The 25,064-nt window shown below is 39.6% G+C and overlaps 1 protein-coding gene across 9 annotated transcripts in view; it reads left to right on the top strand.

Annotated features, from left to right (window-relative positions):
* The window catches only part of map7d2 (MAP7 domain containing 2), a 66,214-nt gene that overhangs the window by 26,145 nt on the left and 15,005 nt on the right, over nucleotides 1-25,064 (top strand). For 3 of the 9 annotated variants that reach the window (XM_012957302.3, XM_012957301.3, XM_012957303.3), the window contains exons 2-7: nucleotides 5,492-5,569; nucleotides 7,047-7,210; nucleotides 15,290-15,401; nucleotides 16,020-16,121; nucleotides 19,141-19,251; nucleotides 23,532-23,657. In XM_012957302.3, the coding sequence (XP_012812756.2) occupies nucleotides 5,492-5,569; nucleotides 7,047-7,210; nucleotides 15,290-15,401; nucleotides 16,020-16,121; nucleotides 19,141-19,251; nucleotides 23,532-23,657 (693 nt within the window). 9 annotated transcript variants of the gene reach the window in all.

Raw genomic sequence — 25,064 nt, 5'->3', positions numbered from 1 at the left:
GACTGTACCATTCCTTCTTTTTTAAGGTGACTATTTCATTTTTTATCTTGTTTAAAAGAGCAGCTATATTTTAGATCAATTCCAATTTGCACTGTTAATTGCTACTTTCCTTTTAATAGCTAGGTTTAGTTAGGTTCTAGGTTTTTTTGATTTTATTGTAAGGATGCCCCGAATCCAGGATTCCGTTTGGGATTCGGCCTTTTTCAGCAGGATTCAGATTTGGGCAAATCCATGTGCCTGGCCTTTTTGTCACATAAACAAGGAGGCTAAAAATTCTTATCTCTGCGCACAGCATGCATTTCTCTTTAACTCTTTAGTGACCTAATTTGCAAATTAGGATTCAGGTTGATATTTGCTCAAATCTTTCACAAAAGATCTGGGGTTTTGCCGAATCAGGGTACTAATATATATATATATATATATACAGGTCCTTCTCAAAAAATTAGCATATTGTGATAAAGTTCATTATTTTCTGTAATGTACTGATAAACATTAGACTTTCATATATTTTAGATTCATTACACACAACTGAAGTAGTTCAAGCCTTTTATTGTTTTAATATTGATGATTGTGGCATACAGCTCATGAAAACCCAAAATTCCTATCTCAAAAAATTAGCATATTTCATCCGACCAATAAAAGAAAAGAGTTTTTAATACAAAAAAAATCAACCTTCAAATAATTATGTTCAGTTATGCACTCAATACTTGGTCGGGAATCCTTTTGCAGAAATGACTGCTTCAATGCGGCGTGGCGTGGAGGCAATCAGCCTGTGGCAATGCTGAGGTGTTATGGAGGCCCAGGATGCTTCAATAGCAGCTTCAAGCTCATCCAGAGTGTTGGGTCTTGTGTCTCTCAACTTTCTCTTCACAATATCCCACAGATTCTCTATGGGGTTCAGGTCAGGAAAGTTGGCAGGCCAATTGAGCACAGTAATACCATGGTCAGTAAACCATTTACCAGTGGTTTTGGCACTGTGAGCAGGTGTCAGGTCGTGCTGAAAAATGAAATCTTCATCTCCATAAAGCTTTTCAGCAGATGGAAGCATGAAGTGCTCCAAAATCTCCTGATAGCTAGCTGCATTGACCCTGCCCTTGATAAAACACAGTGGACCAACACCAGCAGCTGACATGGCACCCCAGACCATCACTGACTATGGGTACTTGACACTGGACTTCAGGCATTTTGGCATTTCCCTCTCCCCAGTCTTCCTCCAGACTCTGGCACCTTGATTTCCGAATGACATGCAAAATTTGCTTTCATCCGAAAAAAGTAATTTGGACCACTGAGCAACAGTCCAGTGCTGCTTCTCTGTAGCCCAGGTCAGGCGCTTCTGCCGCTGTTTCTGGTTCAAAAGTGGCTTGACCTGGGGAATGCGGCACCTGTAGCCCATTTCCTGCACACACCTGTACACGGTGGCTCTGGATGTTTCTACTCCAGACTCAGTCCACTGATTCCGCAGGTCCCCCAAGGTCTGGAATCGGTCCTTCTCCACAATCTTCCTCAGGGCCCGGTCACCTCTTCTCGTTGTGCAGCGTTTTCTGCCACACTTTTTACTTCCCACAGACTTCCCACTGAGGTGCCTTGATACAGCACTCTGGGAACAGCCTATTTGTTCAGAAATTTCTTTGTGTCTTACCCTCTTGCTTGAGGGTGTCAATGATGGCCTTCTGGTACAGCAGTCAGGTTGGCAGTCTTACCCATGATTGCGGTTTTGAGTAATGAACCAGGCTGGGAGTTTTTAAAAGCCTCAGGAATCTTTTGCAGGTATTTAGAGTTAGTTGATTCAGATGATTAGGTTAATAGCTCGTTTAGAGAACCTTTTCATGATATGCTAATTTTTTGAGAATCTAAAATATATGAAAGTCTAATGTTTATCAGTACATTACAGAAAATAATGAACTTTATCACAATATGCTAATTTTTTGAGAAGGACCTGTATGTATGTATGTGTGTATATATATATATATATATATATATATTGTACATATATATACATATATATACAGTAAGTACAGGTATGGGACCCATTATCCAGAATGCTCAGGACCTGGGCTTTTCCAGATAAGGGATCTTTCCGTAATTTGGATCTCCATACCTTAAGTCTACTAAAAGTTTTAATTATTTAAACATTAGATAAACCCAATAGGAGTGTTTTGCTTCCAATAAGGATTCATTATATCTTAGTTGGGATCAAGTACAAGGTACTGTTTTATTATAACAGAAAAAATCATTTTCAAAAATAAGAATTATTTGCTTATAATGGAGTCTGTGGGAGACGGCCTTCCCAGAATTTGGAACTTTCTGGATAACTGATTTCCAGATACCGGATCCCATACCTGTATTACATTGATACTAAATAACATGCTGTAACTTCACTTGTTAAATATTCAACAAAAGAGACAACAGACCCAGTTCAAAATATGAAAACAGACTGCTTGACCATTTGTGGGAGTGTAGGGGCATGAGTACTTGATTTGTAGGTTCTCAGGACACAGCAAAATCCTATACAGATATGGCAAGAATGCAGCCTATGCTTTTGCACAGAATTTTGCAACAATTACACCCCCCCCCCCTCGCATCCTTCTGAAAATCCTGCTCTTCTGGCCAAGGGGAACAATGTTTTATTTTGGGGCCAGTAACTTCTAGTATCAGTACTACGTGTACATTACTTGTTATATGTTTTACAAAGACAAAAAAAACAAATCTTTTTGTTTTATATATGATATAATGATATATTACATAATATTATGTAAAGCAATAAGCATATTTTAGAACAGGTTTTTTATTCAGTTTATTGCTTCCTGTAGTTTTAATGGGGGAAAAGTCACATGTGTTCTCTTGCTGTCCCTGTAATTAGACTGCTGTAAAGTAACAGGGAGGTGGATGGAGGAGATTGCTCTGCAAACACCTGTTGTGCTGGTGTCATAAAAGCTGGAGGAAATTACACATAATTGGAAAAGATCATTTAAGCAAATACAGTGGTGTGCAGAATACCAAAAATCAATAGAAGAGATGAAAGGGGCATGTGTTACTTTGATCTAATGTAATGTGGCATATAACCTTTCTAACATCATTTTGCAATAACTGTTATGTGTATGAGAATGCAATTTGTCTTCATTTGTTTTGTTTTTATTTATTTATTTATTTTTTTAGCTTTTTTGAATTGTATAAGTTTTTTGTTTAGCAGCTTTTCCAGAGCTATATGGTTGATAGGGTCCTATTTACCCTAGTAACCAGCCAGTGGTTTGAATGAGAGACTGGAAGATGAATAGGAGAGGGCCTGTACTGAGAGAAAAGCAATAAAAAGTAACAATAAAAATACAATTGTGGCCTTACAATTAAGTTACCAGGGTCAGTTACCCCTGCAACAGCCAGATAGCATTTAAAAATAGAAAAAAAATGTAGACCAAATGTAACATTATGTGAACTGCCCCTTTATATAAAGCAAGAAGAAGAAAAACGTGTATACTTGGGATAAATAGTGAATTATCCCAGGCAGTGAGGAAAGGCCAGGGATGCCCAACATGTTGCCCTTCAACTGTCAATGAATGGCTAAATAAACATTTTTTGGGTGCTGTTTACAGAAGGCCTAATGCGGGAAGCCAGTGTGACATGCGTGTGTGTTATCCCACAAGTAGCACCCTAAAACACAGCCCATACAGCTGAATCTCCTTTGTTGCTACAGCTATAGATTATGTATAAAACATGGCTGAACTCACCAGAGCTCATAATAAACTCATTGCAGTAAGACAACAATTTTAGCTTATACCACTAGAATGTAAATCCTAAAGCACTGGCTTGTAGGGACCTGTTAACTGGCAAAAACAAGGGTTACAGGTTTTTTTTTTTCACTAAATGCAACAAATGGTTTAGATATGGGGTGTATTATCCACATACTATTGAACAACATTAGCAATGCTATTTCTTACTATGGTTATAGTCATATATTATAGTCATATAGTAGCCCTTTTCTGGAAAACCTCCATCAGCCAGATAATAGATCCCATCCCCTACACAGATATTTAAATGGAATTGTTTTTGTTTTTGATGTCACTTTAACTAAAAGTCCCATAACTATAGTTTCTCTTCTTAATACTTTAAAACAGGTTACACCGGTCTGAAATTTATTGCTGAATAACTTGGTCACTTGTCATGCAGTCCTGTTGCTTGCCTCGGGGCACAGAGGCTAGAGGATGTGTTATTAATTGTATGGTTTATGGGAATGTTCCGGATAGACTACATTTCATCTCTTCTTTTGATTTCTTTGGAAGGTATTGGACTTCTAAAGAAGATGTGTGATTATCTTACACCTGTCTGTAGCTTCACCTGTCATTACTGATCTGTCAGGTGGCCCAGACCAGACATCGTACCAAGACAAATCAGTTCTGGGGGTTGTAGTTCAGAAGCATATGTTGGGCCACATCATGGCCATTCTGCACAGTTTGCCATGCTGGTCTACATATTTATGTGTGTTTTACTAACAATACTTATGACTTAATAATCATAAAAAGCATACATCAACCAAACCCCCATGGCAGGTGTATTAGAAGTTGTGTATGTGGCCATTTAATACCTTTGTAAACTTCATTTTATTGGTATATAATCTAATTTTGCTAAGTGTCATATCCCTAGTAACCCACAAATCTTTCTCAATTACAGGTTGACTAAAGCACTGGATAAATATTATTTTAATAGGCATGGGGCTGCTGTACTACTTCCCTTTAGACACCAGCCCTAAGCCACCAAAATTACAGGCCTTTTGTAATCCCTCAGCATAGTCATCCAACCGCAAATCCATGACAAAGTGCTTGTGCTGTGCCCTGCCCCTGGCACAACGTCCTGAATGTGTATACACACCCGTATATGCTACAGCTAGGCTGCCCACTGTGCAATGTCATGGACATGGTGTTCAAAGACTTCTTTTTTGAGCGCAATGGTCGCATCTGATTTTAGTCTTGGCAATGCCTAACCCCTCTGTGCTTGGCAGAACTTTCCCTCCCAACTATGACAGAAATCTACTTTGTCTTTTGACACTTAGGGGCAGATTTATCAAAGTCCGAATTTCAGATAATTAAAAGTACAATTGGCAAAAATTTGGATTAAATACTAATTTTGGATGTGCGTTAATTGCGCCAAAATTCATATTGTGAGCGTTCGAAAATATTGTGGTACAATCCGATACTGAAGCTTGAATGAATTCCGAAACTTTTGTAGTCGTTGCGTGAAAACGTTGCGGAAATTAGCGAAAATATTATGGAAAATATGCAAGGTTCTATAAATTAGAAAAAATACAAATTTTTCCCATTCAGACCCAATCATGCATTGATAAATGTGCCCCTTAAAATTGCCATTTACTTATGTTATTATATCTAATTGCAATTATTATATAATGTTGAATATATTTTATATAATATTTATGTTCTATTTGTTGTCCAGTTTGGCCTGTCCTGTTAAGTAATCACTTTTCTTTGTGTCTCTATTTTTCTAGTCATGGACTGCTTTTTCAAAACTGACGAAAGGCAAAGGCTTGCAAAAGAAAGAAGGGAGGAAAAAGAGAAGTGCCTTGGTAAGTGTCGCTGCTCATAGTGTTTCCTAAAGGGGCCGTAACTGCAGAACTGACCATACAGTCTCTAAATAGCTGTTATTTTATCTTACTGTGCCTCAACAGTATATGTCCACCTCTATCCACCCTATCCCTATTATTATTATTGCACATTGCACAGGGCTAAAAAGCAGTATTTTTTTTGCATGTTTGTTTGAATGCACTGCCAGAATATAGTTGCATGTATTTACCTATTTCAGTCACTAGATGGCAGTGTGTGGCAGGTAATCCCTATAGCAGGAGGTTATCACCCAGAGTCAATCATTCTTAGGCTTATTTGCCTGATGCTAGGAATCGTTTGTGAAGCCAGGAGCCTGACCTTAGAGGAAGTAGGGGCCTCTATTGAAGGATTGTACTAAGAGAGTGACATACAAGGTGCCCCCTTCTATAATACCTTACACCGTCTTGGAAAAAAGGGGAAAAGGCACAGGTTACATAACAGAAAACATTTTTCATTTTTTGCTGTTACTCTTTCTTTAATATATTAATATATTTTACATGCCAACACACTACCCTATTGGCCACCCAAATCTGGAGCTGCCAACATGAATAAGGATACTGTTCAAGTTTGGGTCTAAAGCTATAACTAAACCTATGTCACTGTGGCATTTTATTTAATAAAGAAACTACAGACTTCACACTAGTGACACAATTACACACTGGGCTTTATTCTTACAACAGAGAAGTACTTTATTATGGCTGTTATCTGTTAAATAGGATATTGTAACATATTGTATTTTTTTTTTACTCCACAGCTCTGAAATTAGCACAATGTGTTGTCCACCTTTCGATTAGCTTTTAGTATGATATTGAGAGTAATATTCTGAGTCAATTTTCAATTGGTCTTCATTTTTTATTTGTAGTTTTTTAGTTATTTAACTTTTTGTTCAGCATCTCTGAATTAATTAATTTGAATGCTTTATTAGAAAATACCTGTTAAAACTTGGCTTCCGGTCATTTGAAAAAAAGCCATACGGCGATGCAGGGGAAGCATCCACTATGCGACGATCGATTGATCAAGGCTAGCCTTACTCCTTCCTATACAGAAGGAAGGCTAGGATCGATCAATCAATAAAATGACTTAACAGGTATTTTGTACTACAGCATTCAAAATACTAAATAGTTTGCAGGATAGGGCAATTATTGGGGCAGGGTAGGATAGATTTTTTGCTTAAAAATTTTTAGTGTTACTTTTCCTTTAATGAGCCAATGTGGTCCTCGATCGACAGGAAAAACAAGCAATGTCGGCCAACAACTGGCCGATTTTCTGCCAGATACCAGTTGGGGAGCCAGTTAGAGGGCCACATACATGCAGATTTCTATTATAAATTATATACATTTCTATTATATATAATGATATCATTTCAATCATATATTTATAATATGAGAATGGTACTTTTTAATTTTAAAGACTGATTTTGGTTTATCTGGTATTTTACAGCTGTCAGAGAGCTACAGATTCTGGAAAAAGAAAAAAGGGCCAAACTGCAGTATGAAAAGCAGGTGGAAGAGCGCGGGAGGAGGCTGGTGGAGCAGCGAATCAGAGAGGAGCAGAAGAAAGCCGCAGTGGAAGAGAAGAGGAAGCAGAAGATCAAGGAGGAAGAAGTAAGACTGATGATTTCTTCAACAAAATGGGTGTGGGACATGGGGATAAGAATTTCAGGGCCACCCCTGAATTCATTCTCTATACATTTTATAATGCAAAACTTCATATTTTTTGTTTCACTAAAGTACAGCAATATGTAATCCCGTAAAGGGATAGTAAACCCAAATATAAAATGTGGAGTAGTGAAAGGTAACTAATTTTTTAGTTAGTTATTTGTAAATGTAATTTCTATTTAACACAATATCAGTCTGTCTTTTGCTTTCTCCCTGTGCTCATCCAGCTAAAATATTATAGTCTGTGACCTCAGTCTTTATGGGAGGGTGCGTGTCTGGGACATATCTATAAATAAAGGAATAAACATAACAGAAGATTTTGGCTGGAGGGGAGCTGATTGTCTACATTATTTCAATGGAACGTCCGCGCCATCAGAGCAGGGAATAGCAAATGCCAGTCAGATACTGTTTTCAGTAGCAATTAGATTTATAAATTCTTTTACAATTGCTAAGAAATTTGAAATAATATGTAATTGAAAGTTTGGATTGCAGTGACATTTTAAGTTTTATTAAAATAAAAATGGTATTACATTTTATATAGGGGTTAACTTTCCAGTTAAATTAATAGCACCAATTCTGTTAATAAGTAGATTTTATATTTATATTATTTGTTTAACACCTTGAAATATATTGTATGTATTTTCATATGAAAGGGACATGCCATGCTATTCTATATCAGAAAAAAAACTATTAAATTGTATCTGTACAAGTTGATTATATTTGATGTATTTAGTAGTATGTTTGGGAGCTGCCATGTGGCTTCTGCTGCTGGGATTTTTATCTTCCTCGCCCAATGATGGTAGCAAAGTACCAACAGGGGCTGCAGGGATATACATGAATAGGGGCAATGGGAGTAAGAGACTGCTGGCCCCTTTAAAATGATTTTTCTCTTAAAGATAATTACATCGGTATTGGCGTACGTGTGTGCAATATCTGTTTGACCTTTGGGAATCAATAGAGGCCACTGAGCTGTTGTGCTGTGACCATTACATTTAGCCCTTCCCTATGATTTGCATTACTCCTCAGTCTTTTAGTTGCCTCTAACAGCTGCGCAGCACCCATTGTTCCCCCCTATGGTGCTTCATGCGTGTCTGCCGTGCTTTACTCTCTATGTGAGATGGTGGCTTTCTATTGATTTGTAGAAATATTATTCTTGCCATGCTGAAGGAATATATTTCACACAAAGGATGTGGCCGCCACCGCTTGTCCTATGGTAGCTTTTAGGCTGACTATGCACATTAACGTGCACTTGGTGGACAATGTTGATTTTAGAAAGGCCTCATACTGGGGCTTATTTCTCCTCCATGGAAGTACTGGTGCACTCTTACATGTGTTTATATCCCAGTGGTTGTGTTACTGGTTAACCCTTAGTGGCAAACATAAGCCAACTGCATTTATGTAGTGATGCATTTGATAGGTTCCTTGATGGGAAGCCAAGCTAGCCAGAATAACTTACCCTCCTGTTACTGTCAGGATGTATTACTTGAGTACATATGGATATTAGGAGTATTAGCAACAGTCACTCTGAACCCCTTCATGAAATATGCATTAAATGCTTGCTTATTCATGTTTAGGCCTTTACAGTAATGTGTTTGAGGTTCTGCTCTTAACATAGCAACATAGTAAGTTAGTTTGAAAAAAAGGCATCCATCAAGTTCAACCTTAATGCCTATATATTACCCCATCTGATGCATCTCTAATTTGCCGGACCAGTTCCTGGATCAACTTGTTGCCCATAACCCTGTATTTCCTCACTTGCTTAAAAGCCATCCAACCCCTTCTTGAATCTAATGTATCAGCCAGTACGACTGATTCAGGGAGGGAATTCCACAACTTCACTGCCGTCACAGTAAAAAAACCTTTCCGAATATTTTATTCCTAATCCAAATTTTCTAATCGGAATGGGTGCCCTTGTGTCTGCTGGAAGGACCTGAATCTGAGCCGAATCTGAACCCTGCCGAAAAAGGCTGAATCCTGGCCAAATACCAAACCGAATCCTGGATTCGGTGCATCCCTCATTTATACATAGTTATCATGTCACCCCTCTTCTCCAGTGTAAACAGACCCAACTTGGCCAGTCTTTCTTCATAACTGAGACTTTCCATACCCTTTACCAGTTTTGTTGCTATTCTCTGGACCCTCTCTAACTCAATAATGTCCCGTTTGAGCACTGGAGACCAAAACTGAACAGCATATTCTAGATGGGGCCTTACCAGCGCTCTGTAAAGGGGAAGAATAACACCCTCCTCCCGTGAATCTATGCCCCTTTTAATACAGCTCCAGAGTTTGTGTGCCCTTGCAGCTGCTGCCTGGCATTGCTTGCTACAGCCAAGTTTATTACCTACAAGGACTCCAAGGTCCTTCTCCATTAGGTATGCCTAGTGCAGTCCTATTAAGTATGTATGTATGTATATCTTTATTTATAAAGCGCTACTTATGTACGCAGCGCTGTACAGTAGAATACATTAATACAAACGGGGTGTTAATAAGATAATAATAGATAAATACAAAGTACAACAATAAATACAGATAGATACAAGATAAATACAGCTGCAATAAGTTAAGAGCCGAGGACACAAGAGGAAGGAGGTCCCTGCCCCGTAGAGCTTACAATCTATATGGGAGGGTAACTTACAGACACAAATAGGCAAATGCGGTATAAGTGCTGTAGGTCACAGTGGTTGACATTACAATATAAGTGCTAGTTCCCAGATGAGGTGCTGGGTGAGTGCTCCAAAAGGTAGTCTTTAAGTTTAGTTTTAAAAAGACTGAGGGAGGATTCTCTCCGGAGGAAATCAGGGAGGGCATTCCAAATGTATGGGGCAGCAAGGCAGAAAGGTTTAAGGCAGGAGACAGCGGTAGTAGTGGGGGGCGCAAACAAACGATTGCTCTGCGAGGAACGAAGGAGTCGGCCAGGAACGTACAGAGACACAAGGGAAAAGATGTAGTGAGGAGCAGAGGAATGGAGGGCTTTGAAGGTTAAGAGAAGAAGTTTGTAAGATATTCTTTGTTTAATAGGAAGCCACGATAAGGACTTTAGCAGGGGAAGGGCCTGAACTCTCCTGGATGAGAGGAGGAGAAATCTGGCAGCAGTATTTAATATAGACTGTAGGGGGGAAAGATGGGAGTTAGGGAGGCCGGTTAATAGCAGGTTACAGTAGTCCAGTCGTGACAGGATGAGAGCATGAATGATCAGCTCTCATTAAGTGGCTGCATATTTATTTTTAAAGTAAATTTTATTGATTTTAACTGTTAAGAAGTAGAAAGAAGGAGGAAAAGTAGGAGGGGGAGGGAAAAGCTGGAGAGTCACAATCCTGATGTTGTAAGACTTTTTCAAACGGCCTCTGGCTAGGTACATAAGTTTATACTGTTCTAATTTTGGAGTTGACTAGAGTAATACATTTAGCAAGTGGTGGAGGAAAGGAGCCCATTCAGTGAATGACTACAGTCTTTTTGGCGTATAAGTAGAGCAGCTTCATAAGAAATCTAGTATGTGTTCTAGGTACCAAGGAGTCCAGTAAGCCCAGTAACAAGTTGTTTGGTTGTACACTTGTGCATATTTTTACATCCCAGGTGCATGACCTTACATTTATCCACATTAAATCTCATCTGCCACTTAGCCACCCAGATTGCCAATTTGTCAAGATTCTGCTGCAAAGATGCCACTGCAAACACTAATACATTACTTATAACACCTTATTGAACAGTTAATGAACAAGTTAAACAAAAGTGTACCCAGTACAGAACCCTGAGGGACCCCACAGAGAACCCTGCTCCTGGTGTTTTCAGCTTTTGGCCCTATGACAAACTATAATACCTATTTACACACATTTGGGCAGTCAGTATTGTTTTCACATCTATAGTGGCTATTTAGTGGCACAATTGCTGCAAGGGAGATTTTAGTCAGAGCTCTAAATGTTGGCATTGCCAGGGGACCAATTCAGAGCAGAAGACCTTAGATTCTATAGATATCACTTATCTCCTGAATAATACAATGCTGAGTTTTCTGCACGTTCTGAACTGATCAAAATGGATGTTTTATTATTAGTCTATCTGCCCCTCATTTAGTAAATGGCTATTGATGTTATAGGTCACTGGAGTGGGGTGAGCCATTTTTGACCAAACCTTCCTAAAAAGAAAAAAAATACTACTTTAGTTTGCTCATCTCCCTGACTGCTCAGTCTATTAATAAACAGTTTTTTCTGGGATTGGAAAAGGGGGTAATCATAAATCATAAATCTGCTGTTGTCAACTGACATGGGCCCAGGTCATGACTTCAAAGCCACAAAAATCCCATAATCATAGCCACCTGTGGGTGCTAACAGTGCCACCTTCCCATGACTAGCAGGAGTCATCACTGTGCACTAAGCTCTCTTTAAACATTCATTTCCAGTATAGCCCTGCATGGAATACAGTCATAATTTGTGCACTGTACTTTAGTGTCCAGGGTCAAACCATTGCTATTCTGCAATTATATAAATTGTAAGTTGAGAGCTGGAATGTCTATCTTGTCTTTCTTTATTACTTCCCCTTGTACAGAGCTCTACTGAGGTATTTTTATAATTGACCTACTTTACTTGTAGGACTGGCAGCACTTGGCCATAGCAAAGATGCTCCTTTGGATAGATCTGAATATAATTCAGCCTTTTGGGTCTATGGCTGGATAAAATGCAGGTAGTGATTGAGCAGTCCGCAGCATACATGGGCAAGTGCAGTCCTGTACTGGGTCTGATAGACATCTTAAGAACTGGATCAGATATTGATCTGGTACAGAATGCATTTTGGTGCCTTAAGGTGGCCACACACGTGGCGATTTGGGACCATCGGTCGCACGAAAGATCGTTCAATCAGCCACTAACCGTTCAGGGCTGAAACAGCAGATAAGGAGGTAGAAATAATAGGATTCCTACCTCCTTCTGCCGATTCAGCCCTGACGGCAGATTTTGCTCAGGCGCCTTCTATGGCGCCCGATCAAAATATTTTAACCTGGCCGATCAGGGAGTCGACCGATATCGGTCGACTCGCCGACTTGCCATACACGCACCGAATATCGCACAAAACCATATTATCGTTGCGTGTATGGCCAGCTTTACATGGGACAATGTTTGCTTATTATCTGCCTATTCATTATCTGTCACTCTCTGACACATCTGTCATTATCTTAATTTTATCATCCATCTGTTCAGTACTGCGCATCCTAATGGTTGGGTACAGATGTGCATTAGACAATAAGTATTCAATACATTTTAAGTGATCTGTAATTTTATTTGTCATACACCAAACCTGATAGCATGTGTGGGGAATCCATCATGTTGTTGCCTAGAAGAGGGCATTTTGAGACCCCGGGAGCCTTTATGTTAATGCAATAGAGCCGCAGTCAGGCTGTGATTTCATTTGCAGCATTAGCTGGCTGCCAGGGAGGCTGTAGTGTAAGTGTCTGCTGTGCACACCCATATGGGTGCTGTGGGGCACGGGTGTCATTTCTTTGCTGCTATCTATAAGTGCAGAAAGGGATGCACCTGTAAGCACCAATAATGTCCTGCTGCGATATCAGCATTATTTTTATATCCCCCAGGAATGCCGTGGTTACTCGAGTTTTTGGTTTTGGCAATGGGTACATTATTACATTATTTCTGTATATGTGCTATTAAACACTAAGGCTTGCCATTTTAGCAGCTTTTCAGTTACACTATAGAGCATGGAGCTAAAATACTTTGCATGTACAAATGACTAGAGTACCCAGGGGACACATGCTAATCCATATATTCCATTGGATATTGATGCTTTGTGCCTCAATAATCCACCAATCAATGTATTTGATTTGATTATATCTAATCACAAAATATGCTAAACCCTCTTTGTTTTGCGTGCTTTTGTGCCACATTTTCAGCCTAATAAATACAACCCTTATGTCTCCCTAAGAACCATTTGTGCCTTTACTCTAACAGTTTGTGGCTTATTGTCTGCAGAAAACATATAGGGTACTGCTCACTTCTCAACTCCACATACATTTTTTTAAAGCATGCCCACTTTGTTTTAAAACCTCTGTGTGTAATTTTATCAGTACTAGTAGCCATTGCTGGCTCTAGTTGGGTTGGCACCCTAGGCCCAGGCTGCCATCTTCGCTCCCCACACCCTCTTGCCCATTGCTCCCCTGCCTTGTCTCTGTTTTTGCACAAACATTTTATGTGCTACAGAAATTTGTTGCAAAATCAAAATGAGCATCTATCCCCCCTAGGACTGTCAGTGTATGTAATATGTATTAGGCCCAGACTGGCCTGTGGATTGTGGCAAATGCCTGAAGGGCTGCTGTAAGGTGCCATAGACAGTCACTATTTAGCATGCCTGTGAAGCGCTCTTTGGGCATTTGTGTACTTGAAATGCCAGGGCCTATTTGAAATCTCTGTCCAAGCATGTATGGTAGGCCTGTACTGGGATGCATCTACAGCATTTTACAGCAGCCCCTCTGTCATTTGCCAAAATCCACAGTTTGTCAGTCGGGGCCTGCTGTATGGCATTGGTTATTAGAACTGTAGGCACAAGGGATCGGGAGTAGAAAACTCAATCCTGTGTGCTGCATGGGCTATTAGTTAGCTACGGCACCTGTGCTAAGCAGTGATTGGGCGCATATCCTTGCTTATGAAGGAAATGCAGATGGCACTCGGGGCTATAGGAGTGAAAGTGGAAAGGTTGGAAAACAGACATATGAATAGTGCAAAAAAATTTTTTTTTTTTTTCAATTTGTTTGGTTTTGGTTTTTTTTGCACTTTGCACCCTGCCTTATACTCTACTTCTTGAATTGTGGCTGTTTTGGGGCACAGACACCAAAGGGTGCCCTATAAATACAGTAATGACTGCTGCATTCATGAGAGGCAGGCTTGTAAGATCAACTCTCTTTTTGGACTACTTTTAGCTTCAGGGCTTAAAACTGTTTTAACGTGGCCTCTTATTGTTGGTAATTGTCTTGTATGCAGTGTATAATTTGGAACTGTGTGGTGCTAGATTTGTGATAATTTAACATTCTTTCATTGTAAAGTGAGCTGAAAGGGTGAATTTAGGATAATGAAACATATCCATGTATGTATACATGCAAATCTATAGAAAAAACATCTGCACCCAGGTACTGCATGTTCCTATGCATTTAAAGAACCATACATAAAGTAAATTATGAAAGTAAATGCTATCCTTATAAATGATGTTTAATGATGTAATTTCTGTGACATGACTCACTGAAAAATATGAATTATAATAAATTAATGTACTCCTTCACCTCAGAAAAATTCACCTCAGAGTTCCTGTATAAAAAGCACATGGCCATGGAACTCCTTGGTGACTTACGCTAACCTTATATTTTATAATAGGGGGTACATTATTCACTAAAAAATATTAAATCTATACAAATGTGCTTGATATTACACAGTTTAACTACAGCTCCAAGTATCTCTGCTGACTACAGGATCATGGAAGCTGTAGTTCAGGGAGCAGTTGACTGGATTCTTGCTTTTTGAAAACCCTCATTTTATAATAATGCTACAAAATGTAAAACTGACATTCCTATAAAGCATTATGTACTGATCTAAAGGTAGCACCTTGGCTCCTGTTCCGTGCTAAGAAGCAGTCCCTGTTGTAGGGAGTCACTGTGTAAGGAGCCCAGGGCACTGGATGACTTTGCAGAATGCCTGTATGCAGAAGGAGGTTAATAAAACATGAGTTCATCCTGAGATTGTAGCTCATCTCATTGGCTATTGTGCCACAGGGGAGCTGATGCCGAATCCAATGATGCAACTTGTGTTATTTACCTAGCAGAAGCCTCCAGTGAAACCCAATGACAGTAAGCAAACAGCAGACACCTCCTCCTTGCTCAGTAAGCACTTCCCATCATATAGGGATCTTGCATCCCATCTGCCAGTGCCAACACTTGTTACCTACAGCAGCAGTAGCTTAGAATCACTAAGTGATACCTGCCTTCTGGATCTCTTCTGGCAGCACTCTTCATTTTTGGTGGGTTCTTGTGTATTTGGCTAGGAGCGCTTAGAGGCCATGATGCGTCGTGCCCAGGAACGCAGTCAGCAGCTGGAGCAGAAACAGAAGCGATGGTCCTGGGGCGGGGCCCTTGTGGCAGGAGCCGGAAGAGATGGTAAGTACCCTGTACCTGCATTGCAGGGCTGCTTGCTAAATGTTGTGTAGGAGAAAGAATAAAGTAACAGTTGCTGTGTTTCCCTCATGTAATCTGTATGGTGCACCCAGCGTATTATCTCTCCTACTTGCCGGGCTGTACAGACCCACTTACTGCCGGCAGTGCACTAACAGGGATTCTGAGAGTGGCTCCACATTCAGGCAGTGAATATTATCTATTTGCTCAATGGAGGGCCAACGTGCCAGTCATTATCTGCAGAATTACCCCTTTGGCATATACTTTATAAAAAGCTACAAGCATAGTTTTAGATCAGGCACAGCCAGTCTGGATGCCAGAGAGCCGCAGTTTCATCTTTGGGCAGATTTTCAGCCTCTCAAGGGTTAATGTCCTCTGACAATGTGAAAGGGCCACCGTAGTTTAGTCTAGCCGATGGCAGAGCAAAGGCAGTGACGAGGCACAATGGTGACTATTTGTGTGTGTATCAGATTCCTCTGATTTCCATGCCAGCGTGGAGATTTTAATTTAACAATTGAAATTCTTTTTATTGAAGGCTGTTTTCTCTTCCCAGGCTCCTATAATGTGTCCCCTCTTGTCTTGCTCTGGTTTTATGCTGTGCAGGTGATTCAGAGTGCCCCCTTCCCCCTGAGCTAGCTTTAGCTGCCAACACCCTTCCTCCAGACTCTGTGACCTCTGCTGCTGCCGCTGCCGATTCCTCCAATGGTATTTCAGAACCACGGTGCCATTGTGTCTTCAGTGTTCCGCCACCTTGTGTCCTTCATTCACCAAGCCTATTGTCTCAAGTCAGAGTTACTAGCCCAGTCCAGTGTTTTCATTCCCATTCCCAGTACAGAATTTCAGTGTCACTGTGCATGTCTCCCATGGGAGCCTCCTCCTCATTCCATTTTTTCTTTAACTATTGCCAGTCCTGGAAACTATTCCCTCATTCACTTGTTCTCTTAGGACCTTTTTTTTTTTATCACTGAAGATATATAACATGTATATCATAACATGTGCTGATGTTATTAACACTGTGATTTCCATGGACTTATTATGTTTTTGCTTCCACTGACCATAGATCAGGGGATTACAAGATATTGTGTATACAGCTCCCAGGATCCCCTTGGCTAACTGAGGCTGCTGGGAGCTGTAGTTCCCTAGAATTGCAGGGGGTAGGTTTACCAGCGTATATATATATAAAAAAAAAAAGAAAATCGAGGGGCTGCTGTCATGCCATAGACTGTCACTATTTATTGGGCTGGTGGGGGCTTTTTGGGCCTCTGTGTACTTAGAATGCCAGGGCATTAAATCCCAGTCTGGTCCTGCTAGCTATCAATTGTGTCCCTGTTTTTTTTACATGATCTGATAACTGTACTGTAGAGACTGTGATGGCATAATCTAGGATATATACAGTTATTTATTAAATGATCTTTCTATTGCGCAGAAAATCCATGCCCTCTAATTGTCAGATATAGATTTCTGTCCAATATATGTGTCTGCTCAATTTGCTGGCTAACTCTCCATACGCCTATAGAACTACAATTTAGATTTATTTTTTGGTAATGCTGTAAGTGACAGAAGGTAGGTTTATTTTCATCTATACTTCAAATAGAGTGCAGCTTATTACCTGTATATAAAACAATCATTCTGTAATAACGCAAGCGGACATGGGAGTAAGAGCCATGCAGTTTGCCTTGGTCGAGAAGTCTTTGTGGACAACACAATTCACAGTGTCACCTATTTCTAACTATTCTCTTAGTGACCAAGTAAAACAGTATGCATGGCAAACTGTGTTCTCTGGTTACCTGTTCTCAAAGGGAAATACATAGAGGATTAAACTTTTAATGGATTGAACTGTAATAGTGTTTAAGCGATGGAATCCAATAAACTGTTAAGCAGCATCAGGCTGAGATACATTGGCACTTATTTAACCAGAGTTTATGCGCGGTGCAGCCCCCAGTACTCGGGCCTAGTAGATATCCAATATTGGCTTGGTCAATTGGAATTGGAACATAAGAATTGCAAATTGGCCCAGTTTCTGGGGATTTAATGCAAACCTAGGATTTCTTTGTCCCAAGAGAAGCTTTAGGTATTACTTTCACATTTCAATCACTATCCTGGTGACCATTGTTCCCACCCCCACAAGACATTGGCAGCAGAATAATGCGGCACATTGAAAACCAATAGAAATTTGTCAGACTGACAAGGAAAAAGTCATCCAACTCCTTCTGCCTTCAGCACTTGAAATATAATAATACAGAGGTTATATATATATATATATATGTATATAAATGTACCATAGTTTGGTTTGTTTCACTTTGCCTTAAATATTTTCCTTCTCGGCAACCATTAAAGGGGTAGTTGACAGTTAAGTAAACTTTTGGTATATTATACCCTATTCTTAGCAACTTTTAAGTTGATCTTCATTTTTATTTTTTTTTATTAATTATTTGCCTTCCTCTTCTGCCAAAATAAAAACTATTTAGGCTTTAGTTTTGTTATTGTTACTTCTTATTACTCATCTTTCTGTTCAGGCCCTCTACTATGAATTTCCCTGTCTCTCCTTCAGTCTGCTGTGTGGTTGGTAGGGTAAATCAGACCCTAGTGACCAGTAAAAAATAAGCTGAATATTTCAGAAACCACAAAAAATACAAAATGAAAACCAATTGCAAATTGTCTTAGAATATCAGTCTACATTTATACTAAAAATTTTAAAGGAGAAACCCCATACAGGCAAAAGCCCCCATAGCCTGCCCCTCAGTTGGCCTCCCTCCTCTTTGGAAAGCTGACCTGTGAATGCAGAGTAGCAAAGTGGCGTTCATAGGCACCATCCTCTGGATCTTTTGATACTTTTATTTCCGTTCCAACAGACAGAGCTTTTTGGTGCATGTGCAGTTGGAGGTAATCTTGGAATAGTTCCAACTACGTATGGATCAGAAAGCTCAGTGTCTGTGGGTGAACTTGGCAAACAAAATCCGAAGATGTAGAAGATGGTGCCTGGGAAGTACACTGTGCTACTTAGCATCTATAGGTCGGTTTTCCAGACAAGGACACTTTTGCATCTAATTGACACTGTGGAAAGAATCAGGGATGGGGCCAATGGAAGGCAGTCTAGCTCTCTTCTAAGGTCAACTAACCCACTCTAAGGGGGCATATGACTATAGAGGAACTGTAAGCCTCACAAAAGGTCACAGGTTAAGGGGCATATGCAGGGCTGTATTTAGGTGCAGTGCCACCCTTTTTTTCAATTATATAGGCACCCAAGGGCCACTCCCCCTAAAGCTGGACTCCATAGGCTTACTACTATCAAATCGAAATGGGCTTCCCCGGACTGCAGGGTATTAGTTGCACGATTCTGTTATGGTTATGAGTTGGTTTTTTTTTTGTTTGTTTTTTTCACAATAAAACATGTAGGTAAAGTATGCTTCTGTCATTGCCATTCTGCACAAAAGTCATGCTTTGCTTTGTAGACTTGCTTAGCAGCCATTATGATTAGTGTATGCTTTGGAAGGAATGATCATGCATCAAGCTAACTGAATAGTTTGAGTGCCTCCTACTGGTAGCTGGATGAAAAATTCCACTGGCTTGTTGGATAATACAAGCATTATATAAAACACCTTCCACTTCAGTGTCCATCTTTTTCATAACTCAAATCATCCTCTCTTTAAAATAATGTTTGATATTTTATTGAGGCAGACATTGGCCATCATTATATAAATATTTTAAATGCATCTCTCTGCAGCCTGTGACAAACTTTCATCCTCTACAATGAGTCTACAAAGGCCAATGGAGTCGCCAATCAGTAAGAGGCTCTCTGCTTCCACAGCGGCAATCACACATTCCCCTGACAGAGGCAAGTGACCCGGCTGTTCCCTGTGTACCTGCCCCGCGTATTCCTGTGCTACCCTCCTTTTCTCGCTATCCCACTCTGTCTCTATCAACTCCATTGCTGGAAGCCACATCTTTCACATAGGGATGCACAGAATTCAACATTTAGTTTAGGATTTGCCCAAATCTGGACTTTTTTTCTTGCAGGATTCAGGCTTTGCAATTTTCTCTGAATATGCAAATTAGTGTTCAGATTCATTTGACATTCGGATGAATTTGGGTAAAGGATTTGGTATTTTGACAAATCCAAAATGTTTTGTTTCAGTGCATCCCTACTTTCACATCAGTAACTCTGGGTTGTGGTATATAAAGTACAAGTGACGCTAAATACTAGGTTTTCAGGTTGGAGAGTTTCTAGAATCTCTTATGTGTGAGAGCACACATCTGTTATGGGTTCATTGGCTGTGGTTAGAACAGCCTGACAACAGGACCTCCTGCGCCATGCAAGCGTGAAGATTCAGATATAAGAAGCAGAAATAACCGCCGGTGCCCTTCTGAAGCTCGTACATAGAAATCAGGTGTTAACTACACTTTTCCTTTGCTTTCTTCTTTTTAGCAGTGCTGTCATTTATTGGTACCTGTAGTAAGTTTCTACCTTCTGGTCTATGTTAAATTTTATGCAACAAAATGTAAGCCAGCATATAAGCAAATCATACGTGGAAAAGTAAGTACCCCCCACAACTCTTTACATTCTACCACAGCATCTCAGTGGGACTGGGGTAAAGATTTTGACTTAAAGGGGTAGTTCAACTTTTAGTATGTTATAGAATGGCCAATTTTAAGAGAGAGATTTTAATAACGTCACTAAGAGCGCGTTTCCTACTACAGGGACACTGGGATAACTCTGCCCCTGAGTGCTAAAATAAGAATAGGAGAATATAAGAATATTCCTTTAGAATAGGAGGGATTCATTATTAACGTTTCATTGTCCTTTAAAATATTCTTCTTTTATGTGGAGGCAGCAGCACACCCTGGGATCCCTGTGCCATAATGACCTCCTTAATTGCAGTAAAAGCAGTAAGCAGGTACTTACATTTCTTACATGTGGCTTTTTCTTGTTGGCTTATATTTTGTTGAATATATATAATACAAAAAGTATAATTTGTCCTGTAAGGCTATTTTTAATTTTAGGACTTGATGATATACTAATTGTTAGTTTTATTCTGATACATAAAACCACAGATTTGAAATAAGGTGTATTCTTTTTTTTTTCTCTTCGTTATTATAATGAATTTACATAATGCTAGTACATTATACATGAGGAAATTAAATAAAAGTCATCAGTGGTAATTAAATTTGCTCAATGTGAAAACTGTGCCAATTTTTTCTACATTAAAATGTATTGTGGCCCTATCCTCATTGCTAGTTTGCACCAGTGTGCTGTGTATGTAAGCAAGCTTCTTGCTGTAAAACCTATATTTGTTAGTAGAAATGCCACATTTACATTGTCACATTGTCACACATTGTCATTGCAACTTTTTATTATTTTTTTCCCAGTAGTGTTTTAAGAAATGTAGAACATACATATGGTATTATTGATTATTACTAATTACACTTGATGGGAAATCTAATGCTTTTCTCTCCTAGGAAATGTAAGCTGTGTATTTTGTATGTCTCCTGTGATAAATTGCCCTGCCAAGAGTTCTGTGCTAAGAGATTATGAGAGCAGATATTGTATTATTGTGCAAGCTTTCTAATCAATGCCTCACTTATTTCCCACAGTCGTGTAATTACTATAGGGAGAAGGCAGATCTCACTGCATTATTTACAGTAGCAGATTTTTTATAGAGTTGAAGTTAATTTTTGGAGTAAATAATGCATTTTCTGTTGCTCTATAGCTTTATTGCTGTAGAACCCTAACTCTAATAACTCCCTCTCTAATGGGAAATGTTGAAAGGAAAAACTTGTGAGGCTGCAAAGATTTCTGTTCTGTTTGTGTTCTGGGGCATTCAAGTTGGTACTCAAAACAATGACAGAGGCCAGTGCCCCATTGCAAGACTGAAACCTCTGGGAAAGGAAATTGTGTGCCATTGTTTATATACGAATTTCAGTAGATGTCCCAGAGTTGGATCGTTTGTCAGAGCAATAAAGTAAATTTCCAGCGGCAAATTGAGGAACCAGGCCTAAAAACTGCTTATTGAGCTCCTAAACACCCTGGAGCAGGTGTGTAGCATGGGGGTTCCTCCCCTGGGCCCTGATGGTTTGGCTTGTATCATGTTCCTGTGACAGTCAAACTTCAGCTTCACCACTAATGTTCTCCTGTTCTCCATGTACTTGAAGATCAGAATATTGGATGTGGGGACTTACAGAGACCAGCCTATTGCCTATCCAACTGATAAGCCTGTGGGCCAAGGTTTGGATATTGTGTGATTTGACCCAAATGGGAGGCCAAATGGCACTGCTAATGAATGAATGATGAGTAGAAGTTAGAGGGAGAAGTGGCTTCTGCTCCCATTTACTTGCAGATAAGGGCCAGCAATAAGAGTTTGTTTGAAAAGACTGACTGAGATCCAGCAAGGTGGTACCCCTGAGGTGCCATATGTCCCTTACAGTCAGTGGACAGTTACACTCAGTTTAAAGAAAGTCTCCGTGAGAAAGGTTTGACTATGGAGCTGCCTGCACTCTGTGATCACAGTTAAGAACCATTATTGCCTTAACAAATACAGAATTTCATGACTCCTGCAACAGCTGGTAGATTACTGTCACGTGCTGTAAATACACAAAGGAATTTTCCTCAGTCAGGACTGCACCTTATCCCCACCTGTCCTGCAACATGCATCCAGGCACACACTAGACATAAAAACTTCCATTATCATTCAAACGCATATTTCATCCCATTTATATCCTCTTTCTCAGATATTTCTTCTTGCTTCCATCCTCCTTACAGGTTTTGTTTCATGTCATAAATGCCTTGCTACGTTCATTTGCTAGCCTGTGTACCTCAATGCATGGCGGTGTGTCAGTGTGTGAGTTTTGTGTCTCTCTTTGTGCAGTACTGTCTAATGAATGTGATTCTTTTCATTGGCTGGACCAGGCGTTTTGTCTAGGCCTTACATTGTGGCTGAAATGACTGAATTTTAACACTTACTAGCCTTTGAGATAGACTACCTATGCCACTGCATTGGCTACCCACATCTGGGGATCTACAGAAATAGATTTTTTTTATTTTATTTATCCAAGTTCTGTTGGATGATGCTGAGAGATATAGTAGAACAAAGTCTATCTATTTACCCTGTGTGTTAGGCATATGCCTGTGCCCTTCATATTATGGGCTATACTTCCATGTTCTGTGCTTTTAAGAGTATACTCCAGTTCCTCACGTGATATGGAAAAATCTGATATGCCTTTGTGTGTTTATGGAGATATGGCTGTGTTTTGTGCATTAATGGGACTGTATCTGTGCACAGACCCAGGCTGGCAATCTGTGGCTTCTTTTAAATGCCAGAGGGGCTGCTGTAAGATGCCATAGTCGCTATTTATTGGGCTGGTGGGGGCTGTTTGAGACTCTTTGTACTTGAAATGCCAGGGCCCATTTTGAGTTTCAGTCCGGACGTGCTTTAGTGTTTATGGGGATATGCCTGAATCTTGTGATTTTATTGGTATATGCCTGAATCTTGTAATTTTATTGGGATATGCCTGAATCTTGTAATTTTATTGGGATATGCCTGTGCATTTTGGGTATGTCTGTGAGGAACTCCACCCAAGCACAACTAAAGCTTTTTGAAAATAAACATAATTTCAAGCATCTTTGCAATATACATCAATTAAAATATATACAGCGTTTCATGATTTTGAATGTATTATGGTTTGGCGTGATGTCAATAAGGAAAGGAACATCACTGTGCAGTGCATTGTGGATTATGTGGTTCCTGCATGTCTGTAAGCTGTGGAGAAGCTGTTACCGTTTGTATATTTCAGCATATAAAAATGGTATTTTTGAAGGAACAGATTACAGTGATAGGTATTCGTTATTGTGTGGGGCTCTAAGGGAATGTACCTGTGGCTTGAGTGTTTATGGGTGATTTACCCATGTCTCTTGTGGTGATGGGGGTATACCTGTTTTATGGGTTTTTATGTTGATATGCCTGTGTCTTTTGCATGTATGGGTGATGTACCTGTGCCCTGTGCATTATAGAGCTAAGTCTGTGTGCAAACATTTATTTTTTTTAGCTTCATGCCCATTTATTTATGTTTGTTCATTTGCTTTTGTTTTAATTTTTGACATGCTTTGCTTCCATCCTTCAGCCCATCGCATGCACCTTAGCCCCAGTGAAAATTTCATTGTCTCTCGACTGTTGACTCCAACACATTCCTCTTTAGCCAGGAGCAGGAGTATGGCTGTGCTCAGTGAACCGTGTCACACACTGTCAGGTAATATGGAAAGGAAACATGGGGAGGATCTTGTCAATGTATTAAATATAGAGCCAGCAGTACCACGTGCTGTTTAAAGCATTAAACATGGCAGATAAACATGTGCAGTTCTGCTATGTTACATCTTCACTTATGTTTGTGAAGAGAGCAGAATCCATTTGATTATAAGGATTGGTAAAGTTTCAGGGGCAGATATACTAAATTTGGTAATAAATTGTTGACCTTTTTCACTTTATCCTACCAAATGACATATTCTAGACACATTTCACTGCAGTGTAAACAGTGATACTGGGTCACTGAAATGTGTCTAGAATATAATATGATGTTATTGTCCCCATAAGCTATAGCAAAAGGAAACATTTTAGCTTGGGGTGCAATGAGGGTTTGATCCCAAATTTCATATGGACAGAAACCACTAATCCTGTGACCCCATATCAATATATTAAGGACAGTTTTTGAATAAAGCTGCTAAACGGTGCCCTCCACTTTTTTCACCAAAGCAGGGTTGTATTTACTATACAAGCACTCAAGGGCCCATACCTACTGTTAAATCTAGCAGTGGGGTTGAGAGGGCTTTACCCCAGAATGATTGGCACCTAAGAATAGACTTTTGCTCATGCACCAAATGGATAAGAAAGTAGGCATGCAAAGTGGGCATGGATAAGGCAGCACAGAGTATAAATGCAGTGCTGGCTATAGGATCACATTGCTGAATAAGTCATGACCCCCCAGAGACATTTACTTTTAAAGTTAGCTGTTGCCAAAATGAACAGGTCAATAGTATATGCACCAGAAATCTACATGCAACAGCTCTTATGACTTGATGGAACTTACTATATTTGATGTTACATGGGACACTTTCAGAGCAGAAAGTGACCGAGTGTTGTGTCAAGAAATCTCACTTGCGTTTGCTTCATTAAATTTTAAACAAATCATTGCAGAACAATCCAATTTTAGAATATGAGCGCTAAGAGGGCGGCACCCTGTTTCCATCTCTTTTTACAATTAGTGCTACCCTGTCTGCTTAGCTGGATTTTCTAATAAAATATTTAAAGCTTTAACCTTAAGTGGTTTTTATATCAGATGTGGGCGGAATGGCAGTTTATATATCTGTCATTGTTCCCATAACAGAAATATATGAAAAAATGGCTGTTTCTCTGCTAGATCTGGGAAACAATCTAACAAAAATATTCCCCCATCTGTTATAAAGCGACAAGGCATATTGGTATACTTTCCCCTATATGTAATAAATGGCACTAAGTTTGCCCAGTAGCAGTAACCTATAGCAACCAATAAGCTGTTTGCTTTTCAATAGATGAGCAGCAAATTCTACCTGCTGTAATGTTTAACAGGTAATAATGGAAAACTTAACCTATATGCTTGGATAATATGAGTTTTAAGATAAGA

The sequence above is a fragment of the Xenopus tropicalis genome, chromosome 2 (genome assembly GCF_000004195.4).
Source record: "Xenopus tropicalis strain Nigerian chromosome 2, UCB_Xtro_10.0, whole genome shotgun sequence".
Classification (NCBI taxonomy): Eukaryota; Metazoa; Chordata; class Amphibia; order Anura; family Pipidae; genus Xenopus; species Xenopus tropicalis.
Note: the sequence above shows the minus strand (reverse complement) of the source record. Positions and strands in the feature narration are given on the sequence as shown.